Here is a 24,224-nt window from a genome sequence, read left to right as displayed (position 1 = left end):
AGCTGGCCATCCGAGGGGCATGTTACTGCAATGGAGAATAGTCCATAAGACATTGAGCCATGAGATGTTCAGTTTGAAGCCCTTAAAACACTTAATTTAGATTTTCTTTTTATTTCATTTATCTTGAGATGTTTTAAGTTTAAATTTCAGCCCAGTGAAGCACTTTAAGCACTCTTTCAGTAAGTTACCTTTCTTGTAGAATTGTGCTTCAAATAAAGAACTTTATGTTGACCAGATTGTTAGTTAATCATTTAGGCTAAAAGTCAATATTGCCTATATGGACAGCAATTAAAAAAAAAAGTGAACTTGTAAAAATGCGGTGTTAAATTGGGTGTTAATTGCGATGCGGTCAAAAATTTTGGTGCACCTAACTTTTGTGCTGGTGCACCAGTGCAAAAAGTTAGTCTAGAGCCATGTAATTGCTGTTAATAGTGTTAATCTTCTGTTTGTTTACGTCTTTTATAGATTTTTCTGAACATTTCTGCCGTATGCACATAAACTGACAGTCACCACTGATAGGCCACTACTAAATATTGTAGAAACCTAATTTTCTGTAAAGTTTTTTTGTAATGATTTGTATCATAAAAAGCGTTATACAAATAAACTTGAATTGAATTGAACTGAATTAAATTGGATGTGAAGTGAACATGAAACTGAGTTCACTAACCTTTTTACTACCGTAATGTGACATATTTTCCAAGTGAAAGTGGATTTTTAATGAGAAAACAACCGGATCATATTGATGGATTAATCTAATGGAAAAGTGTTTCTATATGAAGGTCTCTGTGTGAATAAGAGGGTTTAATGACATCTGATGAAAAGCAAACTCATCAGTTATTACGTTACAATTACTTTGATTTCCATTCTTCAGAATAATGTACACTGACGAACCGTCTGCAAATGAACCATAACTGTATTTAGAAAACAAACAGTAGATTTAATACGCTGGACCAGATTATTGAATTCAACCCATTTTATTGGTTTATTGTGTAAAACGCTTTAAAAAAGCACAGAGCTGTACAGAAGATTCCCTGTTGACTAACATCACATTTTCACATTTTCCCAAAACAACATCATCTCACGACTAAAAAAAGACAGAACTATGAACATTGAGGCGACAGGAAGACAAGTCCTACATCCTCACACCAGATGAACGTGATGATCTCTGCTGGAGCAGATGATTCATCTGCAGTCTCTCATCATCATCATCATCATTATTATTATTATTATTATTATTATTTCAAGTTCTCTGGAGTGTTATTTGGCGTCACTGGAAGGCACTGTGGATGTGGTCTCAGGAGCAGACTCTCCTCCTGTCGTCGAACAGCCGGCGGACGGTGTACACCTGCGTCAGCGCCACGCTCAGCATCACCAGCAGGCTGACACAGGACCAGAAGGAGACCCGCCACAGGTTGTCCTCCAACAGGTTCCTGTCGCGCGCCTCGAAGGCCCTCAGGACCGTCTGCATCTGACGACTGCGCTCCAGCCGCCGGTGAACCGTCTCCATCGACTCCTGCGGCGGGAAACACAACTTCAACTTCATCCTTAAGACTCGGGGTTAAATACAATCACAGATCTATGAAATATCTGAGAAAACAACCTCGTCGATCATGAAAATGTCATATCTGACCCTGAAAGAGTATAATATTGAAATAACAAATTATATTCTGCTTAAAGTGTTATTGTTTGGTAACTGAAATGAAAACTGGAATATTAGATGAAAAACAAACTTAAGATCTTAAATTTGACGAAAATTTGAATTAAAAAGTGTGTGTGTGTATACATACATAATATTTAAATAAAGAAGATATTTAGCTTGAAGTATTTTTTAATTAATTTAACAACAACTATATATATATATACTGTGTGTGTGTGTGTGTGTGTGTGTGTGTATATAGTAATTGAAATTTTAAGTTTAAATATTAAAATATCAAAACTGAAATGAAAATAAATAAAAACTAAACAAATTTAATAAAAATGATGAAAGGACATAAAATTAATAAAAAAATAAAAATAAAATGTTAATTGAAATATAAATAAATAATAGTATATAAATAACACTAAAATAAAGTAAATGCTTTATGTACTGCTAAAAGTACATTAAAGCTTTGTTTAATGTTTTGCATTGAGATTATTTTCAATTAAATAAACACAGTTTCCCACTAATTATTATCCATATATTTGCATGTACACTACCGTTCAAAAGTTTGGGATCAGAACAATTTTTACATTTAAATTATTCTTTACAGAAGTCTCTTCTGCTCATCCAGGCTGCACTTATTTAATCAAAAATACAGGAAAAAATGTAATAATGAGAAACAATATTATGATGTAAAATAATGTTTTTCTATTTTAATATACATTAAAATATAATTTATTTCTGTGATGTACAGCTGTATTTTCAGCATCATTACTCCAGTCTTCAGAGTCACATGATCTTCAGAAATCATTCTAATATGATGATTTATTATCAGTGTTGAAACTGTTGTGCTGCTTCATATTTTTTTGCAACCTGTGATACATTTTTTCAGGATTCTTTGATGAATAAAAAGATAAAAAGAAGAGCATTTATTTAAAATAGAAATCTTTTCTAACAATATACACCACAGTTCAAAAGTTTGGGTTCAGTACATTTTTATTCTTTATTTTTCTGAAAGAAATTAAAACTTTTATTCAGCAAGGATGTGTTAAATTGTTAAGAAGTGATAGCAAAGATTTATATTGTTAGAAAAGATTTATATCGTGAATAAATGCTGTTCATTTTAACTTTTTATTCATCAAAGAATCCTGAAAAAATGTCACAGTTTCCAAAAAAATATTTGTAAGCACAACACTGATAATTCTAATAATAAATCAGCATATTAGAATGATTTCTGAAGATCATTTGACACTTTATACTGAAGTAATGATGATGAAAATACAGCTGCGCATCACAGAAATAAATTATATTTTATAGGATATTAAAATATAAACTATTATTTTATATAAACCTCCCAAACTTATTTCAAAGTTAAAAAATGAAGCCCAAAAAAAATTTCTGATTTTATATATTATGAAACTTTGTTAAAAAATGTGTCCCACATTTTCCTGTCACTACCGAAAGAGTGCATGTTTAAGTTCATTGGCTGAGACTGAAAGTAACTACAGCCCTACATTCATGATCAGGAAATATTTACATGTTTATCTCACAGCTACAAGGTGAGTAGATCTCGTCATTTTGAAGTGAATGTGCTCAAATATCTGTGTGTGCATCTGTGAATGTACCGAACGCCTTATTTGTTCAGAACTGTGCTAGCTAACCATGGGCTGATTAGCATCTTTGAGATCGACTCTAAGTATCTAAAATTGTTACGAATTAAGCATTTGGTGGAGTTTCGGTAGTGACATCACTAAAACCGTCACGACTGAAACATGTCATCATGACAAAAAGGAACACATAATCCTCATATTTGGGGGAAATAAACAATTTTAGGTGCAGTTATGCAGTTTTTTAGTATTTCAGTAGTATTTTAGTATGTGAGTTAGTATGTCGCTACTAAAGCATTACTGTCACTATCGAAACATGGGATTTTTTGGTCAAAAATAAAGTATATTGAATTATCAGCTAATATGTTATAGATGATAGTTTTTGGTTCAATGCATATTTAAACCGATGAATCCTTAACTTTGAAATCAGTATGATCAACTTTTAATGCATTTTGCAAAGAAAAAAAGTTGTATTCAAAATACAAAAAATCTCATAAATTACACTTTAAATATTGTTAAAAAATGTAATTGTTATTGATTTACCTCCAAAAAAAAAGAAAAAAGAAAAGTATAATACAGCAAAAAAATAAATGTATAATGTAAATGTAAGCAAAATCTAAGTAGGTCATTATAACCTTCTAATTAAATTATTATTACTGTGTTTCGTTGGTGACAAATTTGGGGAGAGGACAAAAATCCCAAAACTTTCTGAAAATACAATATGAGAATTAACGACACAATTACTAGAAATGTGTATCTAGGATATTATACAATTTACATACATAACTCTGACTTTAGACCAATTCTCTAGAGTGGCCCATATCTATATTATCATGCGCATCTCGTCAGTAAAGCATCAGCATCAGCTGCTTTCAGATTGAGCTGCTTTCACTACACAGAGCCGTAGTTCACTGACACTTAGACAAAATCGGCCTCATAATCGCAGATGAATCGCATTCAATTGCGAATGTGATATCGCCTAGCTTGTCAGTGAACTACGGCTCTGTGTAGTGAAAGCCGCTCCATCTGAAAGCAGCTGATGCTGATTTACTACTAATCACCGGACCGGCTTTACTGACGAGATGCGCACGACAATCGAATGAGATTAATTGCACAGCCCTAACTATATCTTATAAATAATGCCAAAATTACAGTAAATTAAGCCTTTAATTTATGGTTCGCATTTTGAGATTATTTTCAATTAGATTAAACACATTCCCATTAAAAAAAAAAAAAAAAAAAAAAAAAATGAAAATCACACTGAGCTGGTTTGTTTCTGTGGTAGACAGAGGAATGAACAGAATGTCATTCACTTAATATCTTTATAAATCAGCACTATATAATAGGGCTGTCGAAATGGCTGAAAATCTCAATTCGAATTTTGTACTTAAATATTATCAAAATTTTAATTATATCCAAATTTAAAATGCATAATTTCAGTGAGGGTGAAGAAAAGCTTTTGGCTTCTCTCCTGAGGCCACAAGGGGGCACATCGAACAAAATATTACTAATGCACGTTTGTTCAAACCATAAGAATAACATGACTGTGGAAAAAAAGTGCATAATATTTAAAATATTGTTTATAAACCAATTATAATTAAGTTGCTTAAACAACTATAAACAAAACAGCGTCAGGTATGCATGCATAGTTTAATACAAAGGGCCAATCACACAGAGTACATTTTTCATTTAAAAACATGAGAGGCAGTGGGATGGGGAAAAACCACAGTCTCAAGATATGTTTTTAAAAAGTTGAACATGCATTAATTTTACATGGCTTTCTAAACATGTGTCTCTGTAGTGCGAGACGTGAGTGCAACGGTGATAGATGTCCCTCTAGAAAATTCGCGAAATATGCATTCTGTGTGATCGGCTTGGGTTCAGTTTTGATGTAAACAAGATCTTCTCCACACTGATGTTCTCTTTTTCTGCAGTATTTTGAAAGAACATCGCAGCAGCGCTGCATCTAGTGGCTTCAACTGGATAGGCTAATAAAAAAAATTATAATGCAATGACACACTTCCATTGTCATCGCATCTTGTGCGCCACTGATAAAGGCCAAAATATACTTTGGCTGTCCGCATTTTGTCATTTTCATCATCAAGAGAGCTGTGCGGACGCAGCTGTGCGCGAGACGGAACGCAGAATGTGAAGTGTCCCCGGGCCGGGCCTTAAAGCAGCTTCCTTAACGCACACCTAAAACGTTTTTGCATTCGAATGTGGATTTTTATTTTAAATTCGACGAATATTTGAAATTCAATTTTTTTTTGATAGCCTTACTATATAATCATGTGACTGACATCAGATTCACTCGCCTTTATGTCATCCAGCTTGTACTCTAATAGGCTCTCTGGCTCTCCAAGCCCCGCCCACTCATCGTCCGCCCCGGCGTCATTGGCTGGGCTGTCCAGGATGACCTCGAAGAAGACCATCTTCTCGGAGAACCTGCTGAAGCTGTTGTCGAAGCAGATCTGATAGTCTCCCGCCTCCGTGGGCTCCACCCTGAAAACAACGGACCAATCACACGCGAGTAACCACAGACCGCCGGAGCGGCAGCCAATCACACTGACGCAATGATTCAACACGGATCTCCAGCGCAATCCTGACAGTTCAGAACACTTAACAGCGGCAGGAGTAGCAGGAGTATGTGGCAGGAGTAGTACAGTATTGTGTGATAATACCATGGTATTAGGCCTGATAGCACACGTACATCTCAGAGACATCGGTTTGACGTCTGCAAGATGTATATTTTATAGTATTTGTTCATCTGCAGTACATCTACAGGACGTTTCCTATCAGATGTCAAATAGACGTTTAGAAGATGTCTTTAAGATGTTTATGCATTAGAATGTAATGTATGTAAAACTGACGTCTTAGAGGCATATGCCACATGTTTGTACACAGCAGATGCTTTCCGGATCTTTAACAGACGTCTTGCAGACTTGCGTGTGCTATCTGGCCGATTAACGTACCACAGTATGATTTCCAAAATGAAGTGAGTGAGGGAGAAGTGAGCACTCACATGTGAACGCCGTCAGAGCGACGAAACTCCGAGACCAGGTGGATTCCCTGAGGAGAGATGATGGAGAAATCCACATCCATACCAGCTCCGGCGATCACCTGCACAAACACAGCACCATCTCTAACTCTGCACACCCTAGCAACCACGCACAACACCCTAGCAACACGGCGGCACGTTTTACAAGATAAACATCACTGACTTCAAAAATGTAAATAGTAAAATATCTGAGTAAGATGAACGTGTCATCACGGATGTGAGGCCGCGATAAACAAACATCTCACACCCGCTTCACTGATGTAGAGACTGCAGTTTAACTCTGGTACGTCTAGTAAAACCAGAGTAAAGAAGAGTGAAACCATGAAAGGACTCTTGTCTTTGCAAACATCATGAGAGCGTTACTTTTGAATAGTGACTTCCCTGATAGCACACATACATCTCAGAGACGTCTATTTGACGTCTACAAGACGTATTTTTAGAGTATTTGTTCATCTGCAGTATGTCTACAAGACGTTTCCTATCAGATGTCAAATAGACGTCTAGATGTCTTTAAAGGTGCCATGTGTAAAAATTGAGGTAAAAATATCCAAAAAATGACCTACACGCATCAAAAGAATGAGAAGAAATAAGGGCGATGATGTCATTAAAAAAAATGTCAAGTTATAGTGCTGCAGAGATATCAACCTTAATTAGCATTAGCATTACTAGCCACGGCCCGACAGGTGTCGTAATACCAGTTTCGGCCATGGGAGGCGATATGCGGGCAGCATACCCACCAGCCAACCTGCAATACACGAATAACTCGCACGGCTTGTGGGCGTACTGGAACCTGATGTTAAGCAACCGCGCTCGGAATCACAAATCAAATCCGATAAGAAAAGGAGCCGAAACAGAGTAAACATCGGCACTGCTTTCCATCGCTGGAGACAACTGATGGACTTGAAAGAAATGAGCTTCGACTCCGAACTTGAAAAATTTCTTTTGGATTGGTAAGTAAGATGCTGTTAGTATTTCGCTAGAAGTTTGTTTTTATATGTTTGCGTATTTTTTTCGAGAAGTTATAAAATAGAAATGTATCGAAGGCTGTTCGATGGCTAACCGTAGCTGCGTTTGATAATTAGCTAGCTATAACTTACCCACAGATCCGATCCGGTTTTCGCCTGTTATCTACCAAAGCCCGTCTCTACCAAGCTGATGCTAAAATGTAACATTACCTAAGAAGCTTGAAATGTCTTCGATGATAATGAACCCGAGAGAGAGAGAGAGAGAGAGAGAGAGAGAGAGAGAGAGAGAGCGCCCCGGCCGCGCGAGCACTAACTCAATATATTCAGAGCGGTCAAGTTTTTGAAAGCGTGTGAAAAGAGTCAATTGCGTGTGTCTCACGGTGAATGCTTGAGAGTTGGCAGCTCTGGTTACGTTGGTTGGCGCTAGCTTGGTCAACATCAGCTGTCTGATGTTGACCAATGATGTTGACAGAATGCTGTCTGTCAAATTAATTTAATTCAAATAATGTGTATATACAAATCAAAATGTAATATGAACAAAACGAATATGAACATATTCACTGGTAAAGGTGAAGGGGAGTAGCTTGAAGATGTCATGTTTCAAAACTCACTTGACATCACCCAACGTTCCTCTGGAGGCAAAACGTCCTTTAGGCTTCGGCTATGGCTCTAGGGTTGTTGTGAAGGTAGGGGCGGAGCATAGAGACTATGCCGTTTCTCGTTTGTTACTCTAGAGTAGACCAATTCACTTTATTGAGGCATATTGCCCCCATCTGGTATGGAATGTGGAGTATGACTTGATTTTTTTGCCAGACATTACACATGGCTCCTTTAAGATGTTTATGATTTAGAATGTATGTAAAACTGACATCTTAGAGACGTCTATCAGATGTTTGTACACAGCAGATGCTTTCCAGATGAAGCGATCTTTAACAGATGTCTTGCAGACGTCTATCTGGGGTATAAATAACGTTTTCACACCGATTTGAGAGCGTTGCACTCTCACCAGTACTGCAAGCATGTTTGCTCGTAACTTGAACGTCACATATGTCAGAGGTCGTGCTGTACCTGGTACTCGATCTCGATGCTGCTGTTGTGGACGGCGCTCTGGTAGAAACACTCTTTGCTGGCAGCTGGCAGCTGAAACGTGAACTCGCTGTCGATGGGACTGAACGCGTTGGCGGCGCCGACAAACAACGCGACGCATCCGAGCAGAGACGCACAGATCCTCCGCGCGTCATCCATGCTGTAAATACAGAAAGAGCCTTTTAAACGGGGTTTGTAACTCCGTCCAGCAGCGGAAGTGTTCCGCTTCCGTAGCTCAACTTTTGCTGCGGCGCTCAGCCAATCAGAGCACACCGAGTGTCCGCGCTGCAGCCAATCAGCGCGCAAGGACGCGCGTTACACATAAAACCATGTCACCGACACTTGTAACATCCTGAAGCATAAAGCAATTACAGATAAGATAAACTTTATAAACAACTGTGAGATAAAATACATTAATAGACATAAACACGGTATAATAAAAGCTATAATTACTTAAATCTCACACCTCAAAGTGGAATTCTGTGGAACGTGTTTACGATGCGATCTATTTAGACGCGCTGATATGTAGTTCTGTCGCTAGATGGCAGCACAACCAAACCACACTGAACATCTGCTGCTCAGAGACCTGCTAGTGAAATCTTTGTGTAGGGTAAAAAAAAAAATAAGTAAACACGAATAAAATTACTCGCAATCAGTTGCATTATTCTTATTCTTATTCTTATTCTTACTGGCAGTGGTAGTAATGGTAAGCCAAAAATCACTATTTCTCATGCTTTAAGCTGGTGGTTATTATTATAAATATTGTACAGCATGCACATAAATGCTTCAACTGCAAATAAAATTGCACCAAAGTAAATGCAACTGTATAATGTTACAAGTGTAGCTGTGAAAAAAAAAATGTCATGGTGAAAAGAATGAAAGTGAGATGGTGAACTCTGAACACACAGCGAGTGACTGAAAACAACTGATTCAAAACTGACCAGAGATCAGACGCTTGTCCAGTTTCATGAGAGCAGGTGCATGAGAGCGTGTGTTCAGAGATGATTCACGGTCAGTGCAACAGATCATGAGAGACGCCAACTGCTTCCTGTCTCACTGCACCGGAACTCTCAGATCTCTCTCTCTCCCTGTGTGTGTGTGTGTGTGAGAGAGAGAGTCGTGTGTGTGTGTGTGTGTGTGTGTATATATATATATATATATATATATATATATATATATATATATATATATATATGTATGTATGTATGTATGTATGTATGAGTTTGTGTGCATGAGTGCAATAGTCTCTAGGTCATCAGATAAGTGATATGTGTGTGTGTGTGTGTGTGTGATGTGAGAGAGAGAGAGAGAGTCGTGTGTGTGTGTGTGTGTGTGTATATATATATAGAGAGTATGTATGTATGTGTTTGTTTGTGTGCATGAGTGCAAAGTTATATGTGCATCAGATAAGTGATATGTGTGTGTGTGTGTGTGTGAGAGAGAGAGAGAGAGTGTGTGTGAGAGAGAGAGAGTTATAGATAGTAAAATTTATTGTGTGTGTGTGAGAGAGAGAGAGAGAGAGAGTGTGTGTGTGTGTGTGTGTGCATGAATGCAGTAGTCTCTAGGTCATCAGATAAGCGATATGTGTGTGTGAGTGTGAGTGTGTGTGTATGAGTGTGTGTGTTTTGTATGAGGTGTGTGTTGTGAGAGAGAGAGAGAGAGAGAGAGAGAGTGTGTGTGTGTGTGTGTGTACTAGTCTCTAGGTCATCCGCATAAGTGATATATATATATATATGTTAGTGTGTGTGTGGTGTGTGTGTATGAGTGTGTGTTTGTGAGAGAGAGAGAGAGAGTGTGTGTGTGTGTGTGTGTGCTAGTCTCTAGGTCATCAGATACAGCGATGTGTTTGCGAGAGAGAGCGAGTGTGTGTGTGTGTGTGTGAATTACTTCTCTAGGATCAGAAAGCCTGTGGTCACCTATTTTGTTGTTTGCTTTTTATGGGTTTCTGCAGATCTTCATGCATCCTCTGCATGCACACCAACACAAAAGCAGGGTGATTTTAGGACTGCAGTGAGGAAACGTTCGAACAGACGAATACAGTATTTCATCATACATTTATAGAAATGAAATAACATAACATCAGTTTTTATTCAGTAAGTAGGATTTTGATATATTGTTACATTGAAATATTGTTACATTAAGTAAAAATAATAAAATTGACTTTATTTTATAAGTTGGATATTGTTGCGTTTTAAGTAACAATAAACAAAAAATGATTTTATAACTAGGACATTGTTACTTTTTAAGTAAAACAAAGTTACTTTTCTATGAAATTAGCACAAAATTGTTACTTTCACAATAATAAAAATGTTACTTTTTATTTAATTAAAATTACTTTTTAAGATATTGCTACTTTTTAAGTAGCTAATAAGTTACTTTCCTATGAAACTAACACAATATTGTTACTTTAAACAACAACATTTTTTTTTATAAATAAGTAGGATTGTGTTACTTTTTAAACAACAGTAAGTTACTTTTCATGGCAGCACAATATTATTACTTTAAGTGACTTTTTATGAGATTAGCACAATATTATTATAAGCAATAATACTTTAAGTTATAATAATAAACAGTTACATTTTAATTTGACAAGTAGGATTGTGTCACTTTTTAAGTAACAATAATAAAAAGTCACTTTTTAGGTAAATGGAGAACAAAAACAAAGAGACGTAAAAAATGTACTGACAGATAGATTCATCATCATTCAGCCAAAACTTCCTCATTTAAGTTTCTTTCCTCTGTCGGACCCCTCCCTAGTGCTGTCTCTCTCTCTCTATCTCTCTCTCTCTCTCTCTCACACACCCTTCCGCGAGCAGCAGTGGGCGGTCATCTCTCTCTCTCTCTCTCTCTCTGTCTGTGTCTCAGTGAGGTTCAGGGTCAGAGGATGTCAGGTTGCTCTCAGGGGAGTCTGCTCAGATGATGCTGTATGCTCGTGTGTTTGCTGTGCTCACGGTGAGGATGGACTCTCACACACCGCAGTGAGTCGTTCACACACTCTATGGAGGAGCCGGCCGTCACGCTCTGACACACAGGTTTACCGTCTGAAGGTGTAGGTGTCTTCTGGGTTGATAGATCAGTCATACTGCAGCATGGCCGACGCAGGTGAGAGCGTGAATAAAGACATGAAGGTGTTCGTGGTGGACAGCCAGGTGCTCCCTCCTCAGGTGTCTGTGAGGAGGGACGGCCCGCAGCTCTCCGTCATCTACCTGCTGCTGGCCGTGGCTCTGCTGGGGGTCTTCATCGAGGCTGGGTTCATCTGGCATCTCTACAGCAGGACCGCGGTGAGTCCTCATGCATGTGTTCCATGCAGTTCACGTAGTTATTAGTTATGCTCAGTTAACCCTCTGGAGGTCTTTGGTCATTTTAGACTAAAAAATACTCTGTTTTGCATTTTTTAAATGTTTGGTGGGATGGTGTGAAACCTGGTTACTTTTGTAGCACTTGATATATGCACACAAAAAAGGATGTGGACATGATAAGAAAAGAGTAAATCACTGTAAATAAATAAATAAATAAATAGTCACGTGATCTGAATGGGAAAAAATTTACATACAGAGCAATTATGCACAATCTACAAATCAGCCTTGATGAAGTTGTTTTTTTATTATCCCTAAATGTATCCAAATGCAAAAAAAAACTAGTCAAAACACAGCCCTATCTATCTATAACACACAATTTAGCTGTGGAAATTGTCTAGGAGCATGAAATTCCCTCAAAATACAAAGTATTAAAGAAACATGTAGCTCAAAATACTGAGACATCCAAACATCCAGCTTTCACTCAGATTATAGTTCTGGGAATATCTGCAGTGAAAAACATTACATAGGAAAAACCCCAAGACAATCATTTCACTAGTGCTGACACACTTACTGTACATCTAAAAGGGACTGTAGCCACACATCTCTTTTACAGTATGTTTTTCACACTTTTTCATCACTCTTCAGCTTTTCTGTGATCAAGTGATGTGACTCAGATAATATATGAGCTCATGACTAATTATGAGACGTGTATAACAGTTATTATGGTAGCACTTTATTTTACAGTCCTGTTCCTCATTTACATACTATGTACTTATTTAGTAATAACAATAACTATGTTACTAACCCTGAACCTACCCCTAAACCTAACCCTACCCCATGTAGTTACCTTGCATTACCAGAACTTTCTTAGATAAATACACTGTAAGTACACTATAAGTACACGTACTGTAAAAATAAAGTGCAACCGTTATTATTTATTATACGTGTGAAATAATTGCAACAATGTCACACGAATGAGGCACTATTGCCCCTGCTGGATGCCAGATGACCCCTCCCACCCCTATGCTGACATCACTTCCTCTAATACTGCAGGGAATGTTTCCATGTTTCGCTTCAAAGATGCTGCCAAAAGTCTCAAAATCTCACTCTGCTCTGACACTTTTGACCCCTGATCAGACGAATCGGTGTAATATCAGATCTGAGCTTAGCAGTAACCTGAGGTTTTGCATTTGCTTATGGTTTGAACCCCTTGGTAACTACCCTAGATTGCTAACCACTAAGTTACACAACCCCCTGCACAATATTAGTCATGGTTTTTTGGATTACTGTGCTGATTTCCTGTAAACATATATTAAGGTTCGCACACTTACACCCCAAGCCATTGTCAAAAAACAAAACATATACCATTATATACATTAAAAATACACGATTAAGCTCCCATGTGATAAAATCAATTGGTGTTCATCCTGATAAAGAGTGTAACAGTCCTACTTCAAAACTAATAACAGTGTTATGGTCCTACAAATGACTCAGGTGCATGAAATTGATCTTAAAATACAATGGAAGTCTTTTTTTAAAAAGTCAGTATTGTTAAGAAAGGTTTAAAAATGGACTCTCATATACCCTAACTCACCCTCCCCCTTAAAAAAAAGGTACATTATAAGCTGTAGCTATGTAGACACATTATCTGATTAGTGATAAAATTATCCCAAATTACTGCTAATGTTTGACATGAAAATTTGGTCCATGACATTTGTCTGTTCAGACCAATGCATTAACTAAAGTCAGACAATTTCGCTCTCTGACAGTAGATGGCGCTTTAAGAAGAGCAGAAATAACCTGATAACTCTGGGACACAAAGTGCTACGGACAACTTCAAATATTTTTTATACTTGGCTAGCTTGCATGAATGCAGGCGCTCGACACATGTGCTCTAGAAAGCGCCATCTTTGTGCGACATCTGCTCTATTTTTCTCCAGAAGAAAAAATATCTTTGCACTCTTTTAAACTAAACAACCAACTGATTAGTGCAAATCAACTGTGCATGTGCGACCTGGGTGTACGAAGTACGCATACTATTCTGGGGATGAAATTTGTGTCACGCGCACTGCCATTTCCTAATTCACTATGTTTATAAAACAACACCATAACACCGAGACGAGAGCTGAAACAATGTAACAGATGCGGCTCTGAGCATGTGACTAAAAGCACAAATCCTATTGGTTGGCCAGTTTTATGAAAAAAGGTGCCAAAAAAGTTCTTGTGAAAGACTTCAAAAGTTTTCTTTTCTTTCTTTTTTTCTAGGCATCATCAGATATCCAGAAAGTGGAATATATAAAAGTGAGTATATATTTTACTCAAGTGTGTGTGTGTGTGTGTGTGTGTGTGTGTGTGAGAGAGAGTAAATAAAAAACACGTGTTTGAGGATCACATTAACGCTGCTGTAAATATTTATCTGCAGGGAGAGAAGCACACGTTTCCCAGCAGTTCACATGGTTGGTAAACTCTCACACATTCAGAGGACTGAAGTGCTGCTCTTCACGATGTGTTCAGTGTTCATTCGGCTTGTTTTCTCAACAGATTCCAATGAAATTTTGCCTGCAAAACCTCCCAAAGCTGAGAGCAAACCGGCAGCATTTCTGCAAAGTATGGAACAGCTTCTACACACACGTAGCCTATATTTATATTTTTGAATAGGGTTGCAAAAAAGCGGTAAATTTTCTAAACTTTCCAGAAATTTTGGAAGATTTCTGGGATTGATTTTTGGAAAGTTTTGGAACATTTGGGGATTTTTCCCATTTATTAATTATTATTATTATTTTTTCTTCATATGCATCAGCCATTATATTGATAAACGTATTGCAGCTGGTGGTTCCTGCATGATGTGTGTGTGTGTGTGTGTGTGTAGTCGCTTCGCCCCCGTTCAGCGGGAATGGCGTCCTGCACTGGAGAGCCGACAGCTTCCCGGTGTTCATGAGGGGTCTGGAATACAAGGACAACAGCCTGTACGTCCAGCAGGATGGATACTATTACATCTTCTCCAAGATCTCTCACATGGAGAACTGCAACTTCTTCAAGCATCAGGTCATGCAGTGTACGGAGAGGTACAACTTCAAGGCCATCGAGCTGATGCAGAGCTCCAGGTACTCCACAGCACACCACACACCTCTTCAGATCACAGCTGCAAGCCTTAAAGCTCATGAATGCTTTTACTGTAGGTTTATCTGCGTGACCAATTTATCCCAATCGAGGGGCAACAGCTACCTGGGAGGCATCTTCCACTTGTTTAAAGGAGACAGTGTGTTCGTGAAGGTCAGTAACAGCTCGCAGGTGCACGGAGAAGCGTACGAGAACTTCTTTGGTGCCTTCATGGTCTAAATACTGACATACTGCTGCAAGAAAGTCCCACACACACCCTCAGGTTCTCATTCCAGTTTTTAAATATTATTTTACATATTTAGCGAATTGTTGCAATATAGAATTGTGCGTATTGTGTGTATTTTTATTTCTGCAGGTGTATAAATATATTTTGTGTGAGTATGGCTGAAACCTGCGCCTCGGATCAGATACGATTTCTCTGTAAAGTTAAACGATGCGTTAGAGGCCCATTCTCAGGAAACCATTTGAAAAGAAACATATTATTAATCACATGTTTTTAAATATCTGTACTATTTAAGAGAACATGTTTTAAATGCTTGTAAACTTGTTACTGTCATCCATCCTTTATCTGTCATAAGCTGATGTCAATTTATATACATATATTACATGTCTTTGTTTGAAGTGAGAGGCACCATGAAACAGTTTGATCATTTCTGACTGTCATTTTAATCTGAATTAAACTGTATTTCATGCGTCGCTGCATTCTGGAATGTTTCAGTGCAATTCATAATGCTACATGCATCTCAGCATTGCTGTATAAACCAGAGATTTCTTGTATGGACAGGTTTATTTTTCTTTGTTTTATTTAGGTATTTTACCACCACAGCTAGTCAAAAACACGTTAAAGGAACACTTCACATAAAAATGTAAATTTGCAGGCCATTCAAGATCAGGATGAGTTTGTTTCTTCATCAGATTTGCAGAAATGTGTCACTGCATCAGTGTCTCATCAATGGATGCTCTGCAGTGAATGGGTGCCGTCAGAATGAGAGTCCAAACAGCTGATAAAAACATCACAATAATCCACAAATAAGCGTTATTATGGACTGTGGACTCATATTTTAGCCAGAAGCATTGTTTCTAAAACAAAACCAAAATTAAAATGACACCCATTTACTGCAATGCTACATTTCTCTAATGAATGAATGAAGAAGCAAACTCACCCTAATCTCGGATGGCCCGAGGGTGAGCACATTTTCATTTTTTGGGTGAACTACTTTAAATGCGTTCAACGAGATGGCGCGCGCTTGAATCGCTCAAACATTCAGGTGTGCGTTCATGTTATCGCACAGAGTGGAGGTGTGACATTGTTTGATGTTATTTATAAAAGTACATGTGTGTTTTGATATTGACTGGTATGTGCATTAAATGTGTATCTTAATAATAAAATATTGCTATCTCTGAGTCTTCTATAGCGAGTTACAACAGTCTTGCACAATGTCACTTGTCTTCCTTATTTTCTAGCTCTCGCTTTCAACCTCATTGTGCTGAATGCAGCGCTGCACTTCAAAGCCGCACAGAGCACGACAGATAAAGAGAGAGAGATGCAGGGAAGGCAGAGATAAGCAGGGAGATGTGTGGGGACGGCAGGATGTGGCGACGCGAGGTGGAATCAGACAGAAAGGGGACAGCGCGCAGGAACGGGGTTTTTGGAGGGGCAGCGGTTGCATTTTCCTGACTCAGCGCATTTCTGCATTCACAACGGAAGTTTCCAAAACAACCTGCAGTCACCACAAATAAACAAACGGCTGTGTAGCTTCTTTTAGATTTTCTTTCCATTTAAAGAGAGAAAGTCAAGAATCCCTGCTGATGTCTTCTACTCGTCTCTGTGAATCTAACTGATATTACTCAAGCACACTGTGACCCACAGATCAGATTTGGGGGTCTTGTTTGTCTGGTCCGTGAAGGTCGATTCGCCCCTGCTGGCAGATGCTGGTACTACACCAAGTGGATTCAAAAACCAGTGTTTCTCATTTGCTTGGGCTAGTTTTTCCTCAGTAAAATAATAACACAGATAGTTTCTTGCTCATGCCAAATATGAATTGCTTATTAATTTAAGCAAACTGTTTGTTTGCACCAATGCACAAGAGTAAGTACACCTTTCTACACTTTGCAAAAAAACTACATGCACATAAATCAAAACTGACGAATTGATCCGCAATGAAATTGTCAGCTTTTCACTATTCATTATAGTAGATGTTTTACCAGCACATTATTTTTTTTTTTTTTTTTTTAATTAAGAAATAATTAAATATGAGTTTTGTTTCTCTTTCTCTGATCGGCACAGTCACAAGAAAGTAGAAGAAAAGAGAAGTAAGAAATTTGTTTTAGTGCGTATGTAAACTGCACACATCAGCTTTAAGGTGCAATTGCTGGAGAAACATGAGCGATGTTTTCACAACCTCAGGTTCACAAAAATTTCAACACATACCTAAAATTGTAACGATTACAACATGACACTTCTTAATATGTGAGAGCATGACTTGATCTGTCAAGATGTCCATCTCAGGGCTTCAGTTCAACGACAGTAGAAACCCCCTTGAAAACAGAGTTAACGGTATGAAGACTCGTGAAGTGAATGTGGCTTTAGAATGAGTGTAAGATCTAGATGCCTAAAGCTCTCGTACACTCATTATCACACTGTGTGGCCGTGGTGTCATGGCATTTGACACACCTGTTGGTTTCCTTCCACAGCAGCCCAAACTGCACCTGAACACGACAGGAAGTAGAACTCTCATGTCTGGTGCCACTTTCTCCAATGGCCATACACTTCATTTACTATCAGTCAAACGGACGGACGGACGGACGGACAGATAGATAGATGGATGGATAGATAGATATATAGATGGATGGAGAGGACTAGTTTGATAGGCAGGATCTGTCTGGTGGAGTATTTGCTGCTGTGGTGTAGGAAGCTGTGAGAGTGAGTGAGCGATCGAGAGTGAGAGACGGGGGCGGTGAGAGCCTGCGCTTCTGATTCAGCACTTTTCTGGCATCTTGGTGGAAGTTTCCAGAAAAACTCTGTCTTTATACGCAACTAACCATTCTCTCTTCTCATTTCTTTCTGTTACTCAGAGAGAAAGAGAGAGAGAGAGCAATGAATGGCATGAAAAAGAAAGAAAAATGAGCTGCTTGTTTCTTTCCGAGCATCTGCCTCTGTTCCTCTAAAGACCATGATCAGAGAGAGCAAACCGAGCGACAGACAAACACAGTCCTGCCTAAAACCAGAGCGCTGATCCGGTTCAGTCACCTGCTGATCCAGCACCACAGACACGTCCTTCTCATTAAATCACAGTATGACGGTTTAGAACAGATATGAAAAGATATGAAAGTTTGTGAGTGAACACTTCTGTCGATCGTACAGTGATTGTCTAATAATTAGAGGAGTGGAGCAGGTCCAGGGCCTGTTGAGAAGACAGCAGTGTTTTCCTGAGCTGTGCACGTCAAGGTGCTTCGCATGAGAGCTGTCCGCTGAGATGAAAGCTGCAAATACCAAGACAAATGTTTCACTTCTCCACATCCATCAACAGGTGGCAGAAGAGAACCGCCAGACTGCCTTCAGCAGAGACTCCGCTGCAAATCTGCTCAGATGTTTTTCATTTCTGAAGCAGGCCTTGTCAGGTCAAGGGCGCCTACTGAAGTAGATTTGTTTGGAAACACAATCGCTGGCGTCTCAGAACTGTTAAGTTTGCAGCTTGCTCATCTTAACTTGGCCCCTGCAAATGGGCATCTAACAGCCACTGGTTACGTTTACATGGCCAGTGAGACATTTCTTCAATTATGTTGTTTATTGTGCATGTAAGCACATCTGCTGAGACATGGTAATAGCATGAAATCATCCTTAAACAGTCCTCCTGCTGAGAAGCATGGCTCCTCCAACAGGAAGACTACTGGACACGGTTAGATATGCGGTAGGGCTCTTTCTCAATGTCTTTAGTCATGCAGACCTTTTTTCTGCCTTGTAACATTTTCCTGTGACGCTGAAAGGAGCAGGAAATGGGCCAGTTCAGATAGCTGGCAGATATTAAGCTCAGATAATGGCCTTCATTCTGGTAGCTGTACTTGCATGACTAGAATACAGCTGTCTGGATGCAGCAAAGAGGTTAAATATAACAGTATGGTTCACTTATATTAATGTGAGAGAGGCTGCACTTGGCTGAACTGTATGCTTTATAACACTAGGCTATTTGAGCATAAGAAACAACATTTGTGACCCTGGACCACAAAACAAGTCATAGGGGCCAATTGAAAGCTGGATAAATAATCTCTCCATTGATGTATGGTTTGTTAGGAGGACAATATTTGTCTGAGATACAACTATTTGAAAATCTGGAATCTGAGTTTGCCAAAAAATCGAAATATTGAGAAAATCATCTTTAAAGTTGTTCAAATGAAGTTCTTAGCAATGCATATTACTAATCAAAAATTAAGTTTTGATTTATATACAGTAGGAAATTTACAAAATATCTTTACTTAATATCCTAATTTTTGGCATAAAAGAAAAATGGATAATTTTTGGCTATTGCTAAAAATATACCCCATCGACTTAAGACTGGTTTTGTGCTTCAGGGTCACATTTATGAGACGGTCCATGTCAGATTATGTTCTGGTTTGAGGCTTGTGAATTTGGCAAACAGTTTTTCAGGGTTACCAGAAACAGATGCCTGGACTGGTTTCAAAAATGGCAGCCAAGTAAAAAGGGGACACTAAGTTTTCGCAACCAATCACCTTTAGTACCTAAAAGTGATGACCAGTCAGCTTTCAAACAGCCAATATATGAAGATGAATCACATCATAAAAAATTACAGTTCTTTTGTCTCACTGAAGCTCTTCTAGTAGCATTGCATTGATTTCCACCCACTGCCTGTGCGCAGACAAAACTGAGGTGAGATGGCGTTTACAGCTCATTCTACTTTCATAATAAATTTATCAGATGAAACGGGAAACAAAAGATATCAGTGACGTCAGAAATCAAAGCCGTATCAGAAGCAGAGAGTGAGACATTTATTTTTTCTTCAGAATTAATGTGCACTGACGAATCGTTCACAGCGAGAACAAAAGCATGTATTGCGAAAGTCAGTTCTGGCTCATGTCAAGTATTAATGTCTGTGTCTTTGGTAGAGTCTCTCCTGCACATACAGTTTCTGAACTCTTGCCCGCTTCCAGTCAGACGTTTAGAAGCGTATCTCACACTGACTCATGTTGTTTCCAGATGCTCTGCACAGAATGAGCACATTTTTTACATCCGGTGGAGAGATACAAAGCAATGATTTCTTAGTCGAATGTCTGCCTGCATTCATGCAAACTTCACTTGGAAGAAACTCAACAGGCATGCATTGTGTCGTCTCTGAAACGTCTCTGTTTATTTGCTTCTTTTACAGCATCTGCTGACAATATTAGGTCTCAAGCAAACTCAGGCTGTTTGTTTATTTGTCGAATTTGTGCGGATGTGTCAGCATGCGGTGAGGACCGAAACCTGTTCTCGCACCTCTGACAGAAAGTGACGCAAGCGAGGTGGCCTGCATACAGAGCAAAACTTTCCTCCCCATGGGGTCTGATCAGACCTCACCACAGGAAAGAAAGTTACATATGAGATACCATCACCATCTCAACTGGTTCTCACAGACATGAACGCAATGTAATGGATACTTCATACCCCCTTTAAGCTCTCACATCTCTTCAAATGAGATTTTAACACAATCTTTTGGGTCTGTATCTATTTCTCCATAAAAAATTTAACAAACAATAATAAAAATGGTTCTGCTCCTTCATTTTATAGCTCTATAACTTTGTAACTATAACCGGATGACAACTTCCGACTCATTTGTGTCTGTTCTAATGTTTTATTTTTTACCCGAGATCCAGTTTGGGGATGCTTAAATGAAAACAATTGTGAACTCAGATCAATTCTGACCTGCAACACGAGCATAAACGAATGCTGAGGAGAGTTATCATCACCTCGCTCTCTCGCCCCAACAAACAGCCCACAGTTATGTCAAATTAACATTTTGTATTTTATTAAATATTCTCAGTTAACAAAATAAAGCATTTCACACACGGTCAGTCATCATCGTTACATTCATCTCAAGAGTTCCTGAGTTTGTTAGCATTCATACGGTGCTTTCCTTCACACCAGACGCACAACACAAGCGCGTGTTCGTGAAGACATGCAGCTTTTTGAGTTCTTCAACATACAGCCAAACGTAAAGACCCAACCGAGGCACTAGTGTTGATGTGCGGGTCAAAGTTCACTCATCATTTCTGTGATGTAACTAAACATCAGTAGAATAATACAGTACATGCAATCAGTGAAGGAAAGGGTTCGGTCAGATGCCTCGCACACGTAGTGATGTCTACAACGGTTTTAAAACACACTATGTACAGTATACACAAAATACGAATATAAATATTGCAAATGTTTAAAATGTTAAAACGCATATAAATATATTTAAATTATAAATAGTGCTTAAGAAGCATTGCTTATCTGTTCAAGTCCAGACAAAGCCTGTAGACGTCATTGCATTTTCTGAGCTTTTGTTGTAAAGGCAAACCTGCAATATTTGGCAGAAAGTATTTAAATATTGTGGCTAAAATGTTAAAGAGTCACTCTTTCTGGTAGTTGAAGGCATTGCCAGATTAGCCAAGACAGTCTGCGGACATTAGAGGAGTCCTGCTCATCAGTGCATTAGAAACAGTACTGAGTAGATCACAGTGACGTGACTCAGACGAGCAGCCCGAAAGCAGTTCGGTCGGGCCCCTCGTGATCATGTGTGATGTACCGCTCGTAATCCGTCCACCAGAAACATCCCAAAGCCAGAGTCATTCATCTCCAGTTTCCAGTCTAGTGTTTCTTTAAACTGGGATTTGGCTACAAGGCGGTTTCCATCTTCCGGAAACAACGACACGCCAACATGTCTTGCTAATGGGTGTTTCTTCGCTCCATTTAGGCAGTGAGACGGTGCAGGTGAGCTCCACGCTATTGCGCTGATTATAAAAGCTGACCGTGAACTGGTCAGATGGACATATTCCAGTGCAGGAAAAAGTGAGCTGGACATACAGGAAGTAGCTTCCACTCTCATTCACGTTCAGCACATTCTGTTTTTGATCAAAGCTGTAGAGAGAGCCGATGGTTTGACCGCTTCCATACGCGATAGATTCCCACGCCATCACACCTGATTTGAGTTTACCTGCAGGGCGGAGACAAAGAGACACGCTCAGTCCCCAGACTTTAACAGAGGAGATCAATGTGCAAAGGAATATTCCGGGTTGAATACAAGCTAACTATGTTTTTATGTTTAGACTACAAGGTATTATGCATAATTTAAATTTCAAAATGTGAAATATATTGGAATGAAACTTACTTTCAGTGGCCCTCAGGTAGGCAAAATTCTGCATCTAGAAAAAGGAAGACAGAGGAAACGAGACATCAGAGACAGGTTCAGAGAAAACAGCCCTGGTCTGTTTCATTTCTCACGAATCCATTTCGGCTCTGCAGCGTTACGGAGATGCTACATGGTTCGATCTACAGTACATTCAAATATTCTTTGCTTTCATTATAGGTTCTTCAGTTTGGCGTTAATTAAAACACATTTTTTCTTTCTTTCTATTGCATCAAGCTGTTTAGTTTACCAATTATAAAAAAAAAAAAAAAAAAATGTGTGTTATTAGTATTATAGAATTAGAATTCTAAAGGTTCTTATTGGAACCTTTATCTAACAGTATTGTCAACTGATAAAAAGTAATGTTATTAAATGAATATCATAATCATATTTGATGGTGTTTGCAATTTATTTAAATGTACTGTATTGTCATGTCCAATCATATCGAAGTAATTCCATGGTGCATCTCCAAACATGAAAAACCTATGCTATTATAAACAAGAACGACTTAAAATATTATAATAGTAAACCAGTGTAAAACATTTTATTTCTTTCCGTTTACAAACTCACCTTATATGCGTTTCCGGTCTCGGGAAACGGCGCAACCAACGCGTCCGCAGATCCGTCCAAGCGTCGCGTCGTCCGCTTGTTTATCTCGTCCTCGACGTGTTTGGCGAAGTACAGCGCGCCCGCGAGCGCGACCATAAACATGAGGAAGAGCGCGATCACGGACACGGTGAGGAAGGTGTCCAGACACCGGCTGCGGGAGCGCGCGGCGGGCGACTGGCTCTCAACATCTGTGGACGCGGACATCTCGAGAAACAGCGTGTAAATAAAGTGATATATACATCCACGGCAGGTGCAGCTCTGCTCGATGGAAGACATCATGAGCTTTTATAAAAAACGCGCAGGAGGCGGAACTAACGGGTTTCCCTCGTCACCTCCTCCTCCGCCCACACGGGAGACAGAAAGAGAGACCCAGACACGAAGAGGGACGTTCAGAGAAAAACCGACTAACTTTCCGCTTCTTTCGGTTTTGCGCAAACGGAGGTGGAAAGCGGGAGGAGAGTAAAGTGTGAATTTCTGTGACTGGCTCCGTATTCCGCTCATTATTTCATGGAATCTCGTACTACATTTATCTCCTCATATCATAGTATTCTTTCACACAGTTTGTGTAAGACATAAGAGAGGCTTTACTCTGTTGTAAACATTGTGTACACACTTACACCGAAATATAAAGTTCTCGATTCGGATTTTGTTTACAAAACGTGGCACAGAACGAAGCATATAAGGGCCTATACAGGAGATGCAGAACTCATTCACATGAACAAAACACTGAAATTAATAGAACACTGTAATTCATGTTATGATGTTTAAGTACATTTTATTTTGCTATTTAACATTTTGTCATTTCGCATTTTAAAAGTAGCTTTTTTTAATTAGATTTGATTCCAAGAAAGCCTGACAGCCAGTGCAGTAGCAGAAAATCGAGGGGACCCCCCGTGAACCGCAAGTCGGAGGCCCTCCTTTCCATCAAGTCACAAACCATTCAGTTAATTCACTATAGCTTACAGAAAGTTAAAAGAAAAAAAAAAACTGACTGATTTCTAACGCTGCATTAACGGCGCATATTCTCTCAGAGACGCCGAGAGACTAATCAACTTCAATACATGCTGATAACAGCATATAACTCTCTAAAATTATTCCTTAATATATCTCTTGTGATCTGTATAGTGAAAAACACGACAAGAAACGTATTTAGCGTTAAACAGGTTGTTTTTGAAAACCGGTGCATGAAATAAAGCAGCCCTTATAGGCCTATAATTCATTGTATAAATTAATAGACCGGTTTAAAAAAAAAAAAAAAAAAAACTATAAAGGTTAAAAAACATTTTCAATGAGGACAATGCTAATAGCCTAATCTTCTATTATCCTCACCAGCGCGTCATGCGGTGATGCACTATGAAATAATTGTGGTGTACATTAATTGTAATTTAATAATAAAAGTAATCTAATGATAATAATAATAATAATAATAGGCATAATAATAAGAATGTGTAGGCCTAATAGG

The 24,224-nt window shown here is 38.7% G+C and overlaps 3 protein-coding genes across 5 annotated transcripts in view; 1 reads left to right on the top strand and 2 right to left on the bottom strand.

The window, feature by feature from the left end:
• LOC109053278 (protein NLRC3-like) overlaps positions 1-24,224 on the bottom strand; it is a 426,767-nt gene that overhangs the window by 328,585 nt on the left and 73,958 nt on the right. The gene's annotated exons all lie outside the window — the stretch shown is intronic.
• Positions 959-8,615, bottom strand: LOC109072909 (transmembrane emp24 domain-containing protein 1-like). The gene is made up of 4 exons (XM_042765641.1): positions 8,338-8,615; positions 6,269-6,366; positions 5,562-5,748; positions 959-1,513 (listed from the first exon to the last, which is right to left on the bottom strand). Exons 1-4 carry the CDS (start codon positions 8,512-8,514, stop codon positions 1,295-1,297), a joined length of 681 nt encoding a protein of 226 aa, XP_042621575.1. The 5' UTR covers positions 8,515-8,615; the 3' UTR covers positions 959-1,294.
• LOC109072908 (tumor necrosis factor ligand superfamily member 14-like) lies at positions 11,197-16,560 on the top strand. 3 transcript variants are annotated; one of them, XM_042765621.1, is made up of 7 exons: positions 11,197-11,307; positions 11,403-11,636; positions 13,920-13,955; positions 14,077-14,110; positions 14,196-14,261; positions 14,524-14,758; positions 14,834-15,755. In XM_042765621.1, the coding sequence occupies exons 2-7, from the start codon at positions 11,445-11,447 to the stop codon at positions 14,991-14,993; spliced, it is 723 nt and encodes a 240-aa protein (XP_042621555.1). In that variant the 5' UTR covers positions 11,197-11,307; positions 11,403-11,444; the 3' UTR covers positions 14,994-15,755. The 3 variants fall into 3 exon arrangements, with proteins under 3 accessions (XP_042621555.1, XP_042621548.1, XP_042621565.1); XM_042765631.1 differs by adding an exon at positions 16,239-16,560 and having other exon boundaries at positions 11,221-11,636; positions 14,834-14,927; XM_042765614.1 differs by having other exon boundaries at positions 11,216-11,636.

The sequence above is a fragment of the Cyprinus carpio genome, chromosome A1, assembly GCF_018340385.1.
Source record: "Cyprinus carpio isolate SPL01 chromosome A1, ASM1834038v1, whole genome shotgun sequence".
In the NCBI taxonomy this organism is placed as follows: domain Eukaryota; kingdom Metazoa; phylum Chordata; class Actinopteri; order Cypriniformes; family Cyprinidae; genus Cyprinus; species Cyprinus carpio.
The sequence above is the reverse complement of the archived record's forward strand: the minus strand, read 5'-3'. Positions and strand labels throughout refer to the sequence as shown.

Coding starts and splice junctions, on each gene's coding strand:
- LOC109072909 (XM_042765641.1), bottom strand. CDS start 8,514: ATGGATGACGCGCGGAGGATCTGTGCGTCTCTGCTCGGATGCGTCGCG. Junction 6,367..8,337: donor GCATCGAGATCGAGTACCAG/GTACAGCACGAC, acceptor GTGTTTGTGCAG/GTGATCGCCGGAGCTGGTAT. Junction 1,514..5,561: donor ACAAGCTGGATGACATAAAG/GCGAGTGAATCT, acceptor TTCCCGCCGCAG/GAGTCGATGGAGACGGTTCA.
- LOC109072908 (XM_042765621.1), top strand. CDS start 11,445: ATGGCCGACGCAGGTGAGAGCGTGAATAAAGACATGAAGGTGTTCGTG. Junction 14,111..14,195: donor GTTTCCCAGCAGTTCACATG/GTTGGTAAACTC, acceptor TTTTCTCAACAG/ATTCCAATGAAATTTTGCCT. Junction 14,759..14,833: donor GAGCTGATGCAGAGCTCCAG/GTACTCCACAGC, acceptor CTTTTACTGTAG/GTTTATCTGCGTGACCAATT.